General features: G+C 38.0%; 1 protein-coding gene across 1 annotated transcript in view; it reads right to left on the bottom strand.

Annotated features, from left to right (window-relative positions):
- The window catches only part of LOC121321066 (peripheral plasma membrane protein CASK-like), a 198,376-nt gene that overhangs the window by 1,357 nt on the left and 182,889 nt on the right, over positions 1 to 14,130 (bottom strand). The window contains exons 19-26 of the mRNA XM_041259976.1: positions 13,271 to 13,339; positions 11,751 to 11,786; positions 9,756 to 9,952; positions 9,182 to 9,297; positions 5,275 to 5,355; positions 5,115 to 5,195; positions 2,603 to 2,805; positions 2,235 to 2,318 (exon numbers count right to left, since the gene is read on the bottom strand). Coding sequence (XP_041115910.1) covers positions 2,235 to 2,318; positions 2,603 to 2,805; positions 5,115 to 5,195; positions 5,275 to 5,355; positions 9,182 to 9,297; positions 9,756 to 9,952; positions 11,751 to 11,786; positions 13,271 to 13,339 — 867 coding nt within the window. The remainder of the gene's footprint in view (positions 1 to 2,234; positions 2,319 to 2,602; positions 2,806 to 5,114; positions 5,196 to 5,274; positions 5,356 to 9,181; positions 9,298 to 9,755; positions 9,953 to 11,750; positions 11,787 to 13,270; positions 13,340 to 14,130) is intronic.

The following is a 14,130-nucleotide window of genomic DNA, read 5'->3' as shown; positions in this document are numbered from 1 at the left end:
TACGAACTCTTATTACACGCTCTGGAAGTTTGTTATTTCATGGCAAGTTAATTAAAACCTTGCAATTAATTAGGGATTAATTAGGGGGCAAAGTTAATTGGGATTTATTATCCTGTGATTATCTTACCATTTTATTTTCTTCTTCTAATGAAGGCTGCACAATATTCTCTTCCCTTCCCTCTCTTGCTGCCACAGACAGACTCTATCACCCCTGCTACCACCACCCCCTTTTTTTCTGCTGCCCTGATCCTTTTTACCATGCATCAACCTGGTTTTTGGCATCAGCAGAGAAGTCCTACTTTCATCTTTGCTAATGAATATCAGCACAGTGAAGCATGGCTTTATCCCATCATAACAGTAATAACTTTGCTATGTAATTGAAGTGCTCCACCCCTCCCATCTCTGTTTGGTTTAGAATAGCCTGAAAATGGTTTGCTACTGTTGCCAAGATGGATTTGTTTTGTTTTGACATTGGACATGAACACACACCATGGACAATTAAAACATACAGATGCTAAACACCCAGAGACTAACACAGATTCATATCTAATATCGATAGACAAACTACCATTAATACTTACAGGTAATTTTCTGCACCACCTGGGAAGCTAAGTAGAATGAGAGGGAATGCAAGAAAATAAAGGAAAACCATGCACAGTGGACAGCAAAACCAAACTATTTATAGAGGGGAAAGAAAAAAGAGAAAAAAATGATAACAAAAGCTGAGAAAGTGGATATATGGTAGGATGTGGTACAGACACTGAATATATTGGTATGCTGGAGGCATCTGAAACACATTGTACAGGACAGCCTGCCAACCTGTTCTATATAGAGCAGGTGATGCAAACACAAGGCACACAATTCAAGCCATAGAGAACAGTTAGTGTATGATACTATGTGGTTATATGAACAGCTACTGCAGTTCTATTTGGGATTTAGGGTCTTGCAAGCTCTGCCTTGCCACGTGTGCAATCAGGCACTATAAATCCTAATAGAACTGCAGTAGCCGTACATATAAAGCCTATTTTGAGGAAGTGGTCTATACTCATGAAAAAGGACTGCGCTGAGGACCAGTAATTCAACAGTAAAGAAAGATGAAACCGATGATGGCAGTAGTGGTGTTTTTGTTTTTTAAAGAGGCCACTGGCCAAAAGCTCAATAATAATAACAACAATAATACTGTTGAAATGAGCAAAATATAAAACCATTACAAAATGTAGATAAAACAACACAATTCTGGAAGTACAGAGCACATATGTGAAAATGGACTGAACGTTTAAATATACTGTTACTGAAAGTTACAAACACACAGGGACCAGCATGAAGAACATGAAATGGCTGGAAATGTGCAAAGATTCTAGTTCTAGAATTCTCAGCAATGAATGTATTCCTAAAATAGATTCATCTCTTTTTCATTTTTCACCCCTAGACTACCTAGTCAGTTAAAACCTCTGGTTTCAAGCAGTTGCAGGAGAATATTTTTGGTGTAGTGGCAATGCAAGAAAGCTTTTGAAACAACGAGGAAGCTTTGGCTGTTCCCCCATATTTTGTTTCAGTTTATTAGAACTTGTGTGACTCTGCTGCAGATTTCATATTTTTCTATAAAGTTTAAACCCTTCTCCCTGATTTTTGTGTTTGCTGTGCCAGCTGAATTTATTTGCAAGATCATTTCAGTCCCTTGTTTTTTTTTAATCCAGAAGTGCATGCCTTTAACATTTTAATAATGTGTTGTTTACTCAGTCTCTAGATGTTATGTGCATTACTATAATTACAGCTGTGTCGAAAAGCCTGCCTGATGTAAGAGGTAAGCCAAGGGGAACTGGAATGAAAAAGGCAACTGTTTTGATTGTGGCCAGGGTGCAGAATTAAAACTGCCTCCGCTTCTTGCGAAGAAAGAGCTCAAAAACAGTGGAAAGCCACAGCAAGCTTTTCATTTTCAGTTCCAATAGAATGCAAGCACACTCCTGATAACAAAGACCTTTTCTATTTTCTGCATTTTCCAGGGGGGGGGGGGGGGGGGGGGGGGGGGGGGGTTACTCCCTTTTAGATCAATTTTATACCCAAACCCATTAACTAAGTGCAGGAGATAAAGCACCCCTATGCATTATTGCAGCAGCCTGACACAAATAGATCAATTACACTCCCCTTCAGTCCTGTTAATAAGCAGCTGGGGAGTGGGAGTGCAGATAATTACATTCTGGGACTGCGTATTTTGTTCAGCAGGGCGCTCTCACCTCATTGATGCCAGGGGTGACGGTAGGTGCAGCAATGAAGACAACGTAGGGAGCAAACTCAGCCGTTCTCAGGACTTTCAGAGCCTGTCAACAACAACCAAAAAACATAATCAGTCAGCTGGCTTGAAGAGACAGTGAATTGGAGGTGTAACTGACAATCAAAAGAGCACTATAGAAAGACTACAGTTTGTCAGTCCACAGTTAGCACATTGATGTAAATGTAAACAGACAAATTGTTATTTAAACCAGCCTCCTGCCATAATAACTATTACATTTATTTATGTAAACAGCAGCAAGTGGTTTTCAAAACATCAAGAGCTGCACGCCAGTAGAATAGCACTGGGGAGCTCAGGGGTGAGGTGGCGTACCTGTGGTTCTACATCTAGTATTGCTATCAGTCCCTGCTCGTGGATCTTGCGTATTGTTTCCAGTCTTGTCCCGTACATGGCGTCCTCGTGGCTGCCGTACTCCAGGTAATCGTTGTTTGAGATGTCCTGCATCATTTGGTCATGTGTTACAAAGTAGTAGTTCTTGCCGTTTTCTTCATCTTTCTTTGAAGGTCTGGTTGTGTCTGTGGAAATTGCAACATAAGGAAAGGGTGGGGTTGGGTTAGTTCACAGCGTAGCTTAAAAACAAGTTTGATTATTTGTCAGTAGCAGAATGGCAAGTAAAGCATGTCACACTAACCACTAATAAATAAAACATGTTTATTTAGGATATTGTGTTTATTTTTGCAGCCTGACCGACTTTACTACTTGTTTTAGTCTCTGTACTGTTTTTTTTCTTTTCTGCAGCCGGCCCTGCCTTTGTTTCCTTCTTGGTTTCAGTGTGCAGGACGGATAAACATGTCAACCACTTTTTTAAAAAAAAAAAAACCTCTGTTTTTGGTTTCATTTATGCTGTTATTATAGGGTTACAGAACAACAAATGTCTGCTGACGTGTGGCAAGTACTGGTATAACCCATACAGTCCTATAATTCTTACACAGGCGCACTCCACTTAGAACGGACTGCAAGGGAGAATGGAAATCAGTTGTTTGTAAACTAAATACATAGCAAACACAATTCGAAATGTGAACATAAGTACCTTAAATATAAATAATACAATAAAGATTAACTGCTAAAGAATGGGAGTTTATTATTTGTACAAATTATTAAAAAATATATATTAAATGGTACATATGTTACAAGCGAGTCTGTTTTAACCAGAGTAATTCCCCATTTAAGCCCATGTTGTTTGGCAGGGACATGCCTCCTCAATACGTTGTAAATGGAACTCCGCTCTAACAGGATCCCTTATAAGTGGAGTGTACCTGCATACTACTTCATTATTAATACAGTTTGAAATTCCAGCTACATTACTTTTCTATTCATGAGTAGGTGGCTGATTGTGATGTCACAGTTTTGAAATATAGGCTAGATTAGAAATCAAATTCATGCTATCTTATCCTTGGCACAATGCATGCAGAGGTAATTCGAATTGGTTTATGTATCTAATGCCTGGTTCTCACTGGATCACCTCAGGAATCAATTTCCAAGATTGTTTACTTTTTACATGGTTGATCAAATTAGGCAAGCCAAGACCACTTACTGACTCTTTTCCACTTTTTTTCCCACCTGATCTCTGATCCCAGATCGATTTTAAATTAGCTAATCTCACATTAAACATATAAACTGGATGTATCTATCTGACGCAGTGCATGAATATGCGATAAATTTTTCAAAACAGAGCCCCATACGAACTGTAATAGTCTATTTTAGTTCCCCCTCCTATCCCGATGTATTGAGTTGTCTGCTGTAGATCACATGCTAAACGAACCCACCGAGACGCACTATTCTTTGGGTCTCAGGTCGGTTTGATTAAATTGCCCCGAGGAATGATTTGCTTCAATCTCACTGATCCTCAAACCTGAGAGCAGATCATTTGCTCAAAGTGCTCCCGCAGGAAAGAGGGGCAAAATGATGCAACAGACAGTTAATCTCAGTAAAACCAGACATTATGTATTATACTCTCGCCCGTATTTTACAAAACAGAAACAGTCAAAAGCCTTTGATACTTTTGTATTCAGAGAATGTGCACCTCACAGAGGAGTTTGGCAGCTTTACATTTCAGTATTACCAGAATCAATAATGGATCAGACATCCCTATTCATATAAAATAGAATGGTTTTGCATCTGCAATAAAACCTGGAGACCGACTGTATGTGTTTCAGCCCTGGAGTGGATCTTACCAGCCCAGATAACAAGCAAGACTGTGCTGTGGTCTCAGGTGAGTTCAAAGCTGACCCAGACAGGGCTGCAGTATCACAGCCAGGACTAGACTAGGCTAGGCTGGGTTAACAGGTCCCCATTTCAGCTAACAATAGCTGTATGGTAATTTGCTTTTAAGATTTTCATCTTTTCATTTTGCAGCATGAATGATGAAACAGCATCCCGCCACTAGACGTGACTTTTTTTGTGAACAGATGTTTCCATAGAGCTGTATACAATGCCTGTAATTCACACAAATCAGAAATAACCTCATATATAAATGGAGCCGACATGCAGAGATTTCTAGGAGACTTACAGAAGTCTTTTGAGAACAAAGCGGTCAGACGGTGCTTGCCTCACGACTGGATAAATACAGCGACACAGCTGGCGGGCCTATTGGCTAAGATTGGCTGAATATGTAAATTGCATTATAGCTTGTCACATACAGTTCAATGTGATCCAAGTTATGGAAACGCAGGAAAAATGCATCAAGGTTCAACGGATGACTGCTATTGACATTTTTTACATAGTTATTATTTAAAATAACTTACATAGTTATTTATTCATAGAGTTATCTACTATGAATGAATCTCAATCAAAACCAGCTATACAGCCAATTACGTGGACTTACGTGGAATGGGGTATGCAAATCTGTCAGGATGTTTCGTGATGAGTGTGTTCTTGATGTGTCTTCTACCAACTCCATGAGCACCTGTGATTAAACAAAAACTAAAACGTAAGCCCCGAAAAACACCTTTAAAATATTTTTCAAGGGAAAAAAAAGAAGTTACCCAATAAGACTAATGTTTTCCTTTTGAATGCCGGCAGTTTCACTACTTCTTCATAAGTGACGAGATCTAGTTGGTCAAAGACTGAAAAGAAAGAAATCAAATACGTAAGAATGCAAGGAGAGATAAATCTAATGCTGCAGTTCAATTTTAATGACTTCTTAAAAACATTCTCATGCCCATTACAACCAATACAAAGGGTTGCCTTAAAAGATTTAGACTGTGTAGCAGCACTTGACAGTAATTCCTCAGTCTGCTATTATCTGAAAACAAACTACTGGATGCAATATTGAGCTGTGAAACATGCCACAAAACTCGTTTTAAACTAGCTTATGTTGTTTTTATTTTTAGTGCTCATTTTAATATACTGTTGTAATCTTATTCCATGCTTCACATGCCTAAGTTCCCCATCCTTTTGAATAAATTATTATTTAGGGGAGACATGGACGAATAGGAAAGAATAATAGGTTTTAGCGAACCAGCATATCTACAGCCACTGACAAAGGTTACAAGACATTGTATTCATTTTTTTACCTAGTAGGAGCTGGTTGTTCATTAAAGCCTTACATTTAGCAGCGTTCCACAAAAGAGACAGAAGGAATCTCTGAGAGAGATGACCAATTCCAGTCATGGAAAGCCAGGGTTAAAATTAAGATCAAAATACACATTGAATTACTCCAGGATAGGCTGTGGATGTTTCACTGGTTCAATTAAACAATTTAGAAATTAGATGGCAGAAAGATTTAAACTGATCAAGCCAAATTAGCCCTTCAGATTACGAGTTTAAAAATTAGAAATGACTACTGTGCATCTTTTTGTGGAAAGCGGTCATTTTAAAGCTACAGAATTCTGTTCCGTCTTTCTCCCCCAAATTGTTATTCTGCTCCAACCCTGCCAAATATACAACCTTAATTTCCTGTTAGCACTTGATTGTTACTTTATGTAAGATCTGAATGCTGCAGTGTCGATTGGAGAAACTGAGGATTAGGGTTTACAGCCCTGGCACACAGACAGGGGATACAGGCACAGTGGAATCCCACTGCCCTGGACATCCACAATAATGACTTTTTTGCAGCACTCCTAGGTTAGGATTAAATAAGAAAAATACAGCGCTACTACAGATGCAGCCCCATTTTTAGTACCTGAAAAACCATGCCTCCAGTACTACACGGTTTATCGGTGCTATAAATCTGATGTTATCCAGGTCCTGAATGGTGCTTGCTTTGGTTACAAGCAATTTTTTCACATACAGGGAACACAGAATATGGATGGGCAGGGGCTTGATGTTTTCTTAATGTGCCACATATCAGGTGCTAACAAAAGTAACTGACTGGGCAATAAGCCACGTTAGATACAGTAGTGTTTGGAAACAACAAGTGGAGTCCTCCTCATCCCTGTATTCAGAGAAAAGGACACAGGAACATTTGTTCTCACAGGTGCCAACAGGAAAAATACTTTCTAACAACACAACAGAGAAAGGGAGCGAGGGAGGGAGGGGTAGGGACAGCGAACAGTATTTTTTTGGTTTCATGTTGGTGTTAAAGAAACCAAATAAATATTAAATAAATCCATACATAAATACATTCTCACAAAATAAAAAGGTAAGAAGCAAAAAAAGAGGCATTGTCACTCAGTGTTACTTACATGCACAGAGGCCATTGGGAGCAAGACGGCATGAAAAGTGTACAGGGGGTCATTGAGATATGGTTCAATTACATCAGTTAACCAAAAAAAAATGTACCACAGAAAAAATACACACAGTAAACTTAACATGCAGTATTTCAAAGAATACAGCAAATTCTAGTCACACTTAGCATTGCTGACACTGCAGCTGGATCAACTAACCACTGCTGAGAGCCAAGTGGAAGTATATAAAACATGCTTTATATTCTAAAATGTTATAATGTGATATAACATTACCTTTGCCCAACAAGTAAATAACACATATTGAATGAGTAACTTATATAAGCCTATTGGGTCAAGACTATGTAATACTACAGGCTGTAGAGACTGTGAAATGTTCTAGCATCCTGAAACTAGGTCCTGTAGTACATTAAGATGATTTCGGGCTGGCAAACTCCTGACTTCCCTGCACAACACTGAAATATTATTTATTAGGAATCCCTGTAAATCAAATAATGTACATGAATTATGTTTACAAATTAGAAGAGAAACATATTCCACTGTCTTCCACAGAGTAAGAATTGGAGAGTGACTTTTCTAAAATCTTCAGGTCTCAAACAACTGCAGTCTTGTGACTTCTCTGACTATTTTCCAATTCATTTTCTAGTTATACAGATACATTGGCTAGAGTCCTGCATCGGGTGGGTTCGCGGGGTTCGCGGGTGACCTGCAAAAGCAGGTCGGGTTCGGGTCGGAATGTGAATTTTTTCGCGGTTTGCGGTTCGGGTCAAAAAAAATAATTTTCAGGTCTGAATCGTCAAAAACTTTTCAGCGTACTCATCTGTAACCCTTTCCCAAATAACAAATTGGAAGGTAAAATGTACCAGTATTTCCTGCACCAAAGCAGGAAGCGATTAGGGAAGAGTCAGCTGACTAAGCAGTGTTGTTGTCTTTTGTTTGATAGGTCGGCAAGACCTTTTTATCACGTCTGCTTGGTGATAATAAAAATGTTTGTGAACCAAAAAGAGGTGAAACAAAAGATAGCACAGGGTTTATATCATGTACTGGGTAATAGTGTGAGAGGTAAATCACAAGTGTGGAATTCTTTTGGAATCATAGTGAATGAAAATAATAAATATGTACTGGATTTGTTGCTTGTAAAACCTGTCATCATGTTTTTGTGAACGGCAGCCACAAAACTCTCTGCGAAAGCACAGGTGTAGCTCCCTTTCAACCGTTGGCACGAAAGGAATAGAGAGGTATTTTACACTAAAGTAAGTAGAGATAGTTAATGTTACAATGTTAAAATATATTCAGACCACTAAGAAAAGCTACCAAGCTGTATAGCCTATTGTATAAACTCAATCCGTGGAGAATGGTAGCGATATCTGTGTGTGAATGTTAAAGCGTGAGAGTCAGTCGGCGCAAGCAGTAGGTAAAGGACAAACATTTGCGGGTTCAGGTCGGGTTGCAGGTCTTATAAAAGCGGGTCGGGTCGGGCAGGACTTTAACCTTAGCCACAGAACCGTAATGAATTCAAGAAAACAAGAACAGCTATTTAATAGGTTTTTTTAGTGTTACCAAATATTTAAATGTCGGCTGGATTGTAAACACAGTATGCTACATACATTCCTCAATTTGACGTAAGTACAGAATTCTGAATCTGAACATGGATTTGGCCAAGACACAAGAACTTTCCTGAATCTGGAAACTATGAAATCATCTGGACCTTTGTTTAAAACTGTTAACTGTTAACATGAACCTCTTAATATCACATTGCTGCCTGGATAGTACTGCGCCCCCAGTACCACTTTTTACAGCACAGCTTGTGTTCCATGGAAAGAGGACTTTGTTTTTCCATCTGATTAGGACAAAACCCTACTACTGACATCTGACAACAATTTGCTTTAAAAAAAAAAAAAATAGGCTAGATTCTTTCTACAATGGATCTGGAAACAAAAGCTGAAGGTTGAAATGAAAACGATTAAAACAAATACAGGCATTTGTGAAGAGTACGGAAGTATGAATAATTGATTGATTATCTTCTCCATTACACTGTAGTCTGCAATGCAGAACAAGAACTGGGCTTCAAGGTCACTTTGTGCATTAACTGAGCTCTAACCTATTTGCGATTGTGAATTTACACATTTTGTTTCTAAATAAGCACTAATTGTCATCATGCAGTCCTGCAGTAGAACATTAAATATATTACACCAAAATAAAATAAAACAACAAACACATCATTGTTAGAAGAACAAAAACAATCTGTGCTCTATTTTTACAGCACCTGCGTTGTGCTTTGCTAGGTATTTGTCTTTGTACTGCTTCTTCTTCTTGCCAAACCAGGTACAGCTGGCTTGTTGCTCCTGCTTGGTTTTCTCCATTGCTATACAGGCTACACGCCTAAAAACAGAGGAGAGAAACAGAGGAAAGCGTAGGATAGTTAGCTTTTGTACCCACTATCCTGCCTCTTGTGAATGTCATGTGACTAGACACATTTGCAAACTGACTAGGGGGGTTTCTATTTTCGATATGGCGGGTTTATGATGTAAACACCACTCTGGTTGCAACTGGATTTGACTTACAAAACTGGACACACGGTAGGGGCCTACCATTACCTACATTCACAGCATGTTGCACAACAAAAACACATTCGTCTGCCTTCCTTAGACCATCTGCCAATCAGCAGCCAGAACTCATGAATAAAAAGGTCACCATGACGGCTCTCAAGAATGTGTGCAAATGAAAGTCCATATCAAGTTTCATCACTTTTAAATCTAAAAAATATATACTCTTAACAGAAACGCATGTACGTCACGGCCGGATCTTTGTGTGAAGTTTCATTGTATGGCAGAACTCACCATTCTTGAAGTTCTGGAGACGGGATGAGGCCTGCTGTCCCGTTCTTAGCATTTTCCAGTTTGCCCTGCCACCAGTTGTGATCATCCTTACTGATAATCTGGATGATGTCACCCACCAGGAACTTGATGCCTGCTTCCTTGCAAGGGATAAGATCATCCTTTGCTGGATCGTACTCAAATTGTGCTCTTACATATATCTGCAAAGCAACACATCCGTTAAAACAAACACACACCGGTTCAGTTGTGAACGAGGACAACACAATTGCAGTGCGGTGTCTATCAATCTGTTGGTACAGCAGGAAAAGCAAGTGGTGAAGATGTAAAATGTATGGCGATGCAAATGGGAACACAGATGTTGAAAGCTTTGTCCTGTATTGTTGTTTGAAGACAACATGCAAAGGTGTTTATGAGTTAAAAATACAAAACGAAAGAGGAGCGCAAGCATCAATATCCAGGGTTTTGTGGAAACCCACACTGAGATTCTCAATTTAAGGATCCATCCACCCAGGTCCAGGTTTTAAATGGAATATACAGGCTATTTGGTGCAAGATGCTTACTGTGCTTGCATGCAATTCCAAAGGTAAACCAATTGTACATTTTAAGTATATTTGCTAACAATTTCCCCTCCCCATCCCTACACAGTGTGTCTTATCAAACTTTTCATAACCTTCTGCTGCCACCAGATTGATGCTGCCTTAATCAAATATATTGGAATAAATATAATTTCTATAGTTAACCATGCTGACATCAGTCCTGAATCTGAGACAGTAAGCATGGAGATTATCATGTGCCATGATATGTATGCATCAAAGACAGAGGACTCATATTGGTCAGCAGCAGAAATGTTGTCGTCATAAACTAGATCTTCAATCCCAGTTTGAGTTTATCCAGGAAGGCTCAAGAAGCATTGCTAAGGTATCTTATTAAACAGTCAAGCTGCAAAAAAGTTACCCAAGTTTTTATCCCCAAACCACATCTCCCTGTTTCTGAGATAAAGGGAAGTTGTTAATAAAAACTCTGAATATTCAGTTTAAAGGGTTAAAGAACACTTTTGTTTACAAGTTCTGTGAATGCCAAGTTTTAATGAAGCGATCAGGTGTGTCTTTAAAACGTAGGGAGACAACGTATCAGGTCTGTTGTCAGCAGCCAAACAGACAAGGAGAAAATTAAATGTCCTCTAAAGAGCATGTCTGACAACAAAGCGAGACTAACAATTCATTACACAAGATTTACATGTAGAAATGGTTTTATATTTAAAAAAACACTATAATGAGGATCCACTGAATTACTTAAGCGCATGATTATTTCCACTCTGTGCCTGTAACACAAGCATGTGTTACTCCGTTTTTAAACAAACACCCCAGCGATCTACGTCTTAAAGGCACCCCTGTAGGAACAGGATAAGGGTATTATAAATATAAATATATACACACATTATATATATATATATATATATATATATATCTATATAGTATAGATAAATAAAATATTATATTAGCATCTTGTGCCGTGTAAGACTGAGAATATACTAGGGATAAACTGACACCAAACATTATTTTTTTGATTATTTTTTTACAGCACTTGCTGAAAACAGCAGCTGTTAAAAGCTAGTCTCCAGTGACACCTATACTGTGTTAACCAGAAGTAATATCTCTCCTCCTTCCATATTGTATGTATTATGAAGAATACATTACAAAACACAGTGCATGCTTACAGTTCGCACATTTTATTTTATGCAGCACAAGTTATTTATTTCGGTATTAAAAAAAAAAAAAAACCATGCTGGAATATTCTAGTTTGGTATTAGTGTAACCCCCAGGTTATACTATGCCTAGTGTTAATGGATGGAAGTGTTAGTAAGCTCTGTGTGTTACATGCATCATGCTTTTGCTTTATACAGTGAAGTATGAAATGGAAAGGGGAGTGGGTGAGCTAACTACATACAGCTACAGTATGCCTACAATGAAAAAGGTTTTATTGTACAAGTCTATTCACCTGTCGTCCTTTTGGTTGGGTAGTTAATGGAATGTCCTGCAGAATAAAGTCAACCCATGAAAGAAAAAATGTACTGTTTACTGAGGTGGAAATAAAAAACACACTTGCAGCATGTCTTCACATTTTCATTCAAACTAATTGTGCACAGTTGACAATGATCAGTGTTTGCAGTACATCAGTGCGCTAAAGAACACCAGACAGATCACTGATGCAGCAAGCTAGAAGAAGCAGATAAGAGGCCACCACCTTCAGCACCAAACCAGATCTTCATGGAAAACACGCTACATCAACTGTATTAAAAAATAAAGATTCCTTAACATACTCAAATGATATCCAATGGAATATTAAGGGCTTGAGTATATTAAGTTAGCGGCACTTTAAGGACTGTTCAGATGTTTTGCTATTTTAAAAAAATAATTCTGCCGAGCAGTTGCAGGTACACAAGCATGAAGCACTCTGACATTCTTAAAAATGTACATCCCAGCAATGACTGACTACAAAAGGGCACACACATGAATCTCTGAATGTGCAATAATGTAATCTTTTTGCAAAGGTTAGCCGCTTCCCTCACTACTGCAGTAATTTATCACCAATGTGTCACCTTATTTAATGCTGAAGATGCTGGCTGGCCCGAGCTTCGTTGGGAATGCACAGGAAGTTGCAGCCTCTTTATATAGAAATGCCAGGCCAGTGCCTTTACAGCGCAAGTGAAACATGGAACACAACAGCAGAGGGCACACCAATTTGAGAACTCAGATAGCGGAAACTACACCACTCCTCTCACAGCTCTCCTGCAAAAAACACTGGGCACTCTGTGACCCAAAGGATTCCTAGGCTACAATTAATGAATTAATGAATAATAATAATAATAATAATATCACCCAAAATTCTTATGAATGATAACGCACCATCTCTCCAAGTGTATCCATAAAAAAATCAAATAACCCTAGAACTTAAGGATTTCAGCTAAAGACCATATATATATATATATATATATATATATATATATATATATATATATATATATATATATATATATATATATATATATATATATACATAACACACACACACACATATATATATATAATATATATATATATATATATATATATATATATATATATATATATATATATATATATATATATATATATATAAATATATAGCTCAAAGAGCCAGCTGCCCAACGTTTTGATATGTTGTACATATCTTTCTCAAGGGAGCCTGTGTTTGAATTAAAAACGCTATCTATCTATATATATATATATAAAATTTTTTTTTTTTTAAAAAAGGAAATGCATGTGAAATGATGCATAATATAATCACAAAAAAAGGACCTGTCTTACACAACAATTGTTTTAAAAAATAAAATCTGTACCGCTCAAGTTAACCGGTATTCAAGGGAAGTCCCATCAGACACAGAAAATAAAACATGGAACTAAAATAAAACAATGACAGATGAGCACCAACGACTAAAGGTTGGATTTGGTTTTCTTCACTGGAAATGGAAGCCTTACCAAAACGGAATTGTTAATGCTGGTGTGCCCATTAGCTGGGGACTGTCTGGAGGTGGAGGGGGACTCTCTCTGAAATAAGACATAACATTCAGTAACAAGAGAACAGCAGTCAACCATAACACACAGCGGCAACAGTCTGGGAATAAAACAAACACAGAAGCCAAAATGGTACATACAGTACTAGGCTTAGCTAGGTATCAGAAAAGGCAGCTTTGAAACTACGGTTTATTAGACATTTGTGTTTCTCTAAATACTGGACCTGGATGATCTGTTGACTTTGGTAGTAAAAGCACAACACAAGTCCTGAAGTTTACTCCTGCTTACAAACACCCTGGTCTAACGGCATCTACATATCTACACCTTTAGGGAGCTGCTGGTCTTCATCATTATTTGATAAAATATCATGTGCAGGATGCTTTGTGAACACAATGTTAACTTCACACCCATTGCTCCTCAGGAACAGTGGCTTAACTGTGCATTTTACTGTTAGTCCTTGAATCCCTGGCACCACCTGCAACTTCAACCACTGAGCACCTTGGCTACTTAAAAAAAAAAAAATCAGTACTACCCAAGATCTATTTGAATGTTTTATTCATTTTTAATTTATTTATTTTTATTTTTTATTTAAAACTATTTTGTATTAGGTATTATTTCACCTTTAAGCCCTGACCACAAACGTCCTGTCATTTATGGGTTTTCTCTGCATAAGAAAACAATCACCAGGATAAAACTGAAGGGAACATATAGTTGTTTTTTCTTACATTAACATCATGCAGTTCCTCCCATAGCCACTAAGTGGAGATACACAGCAGCAATGTTTTATTTTTTTTATGAAGGCAAAGCTCTCTATTAAAGATATG

The sequence above is a fragment of the Polyodon spathula genome, chromosome 9, assembly GCF_017654505.1.
Source record: "Polyodon spathula isolate WHYD16114869_AA chromosome 9, ASM1765450v1, whole genome shotgun sequence".
In the NCBI taxonomy this organism is placed as follows: domain Eukaryota; kingdom Metazoa; phylum Chordata; class Actinopteri; order Acipenseriformes; family Polyodontidae; genus Polyodon; species Polyodon spathula.
This window is presented reverse-complemented; position numbering and strand designations above follow the sequence as displayed.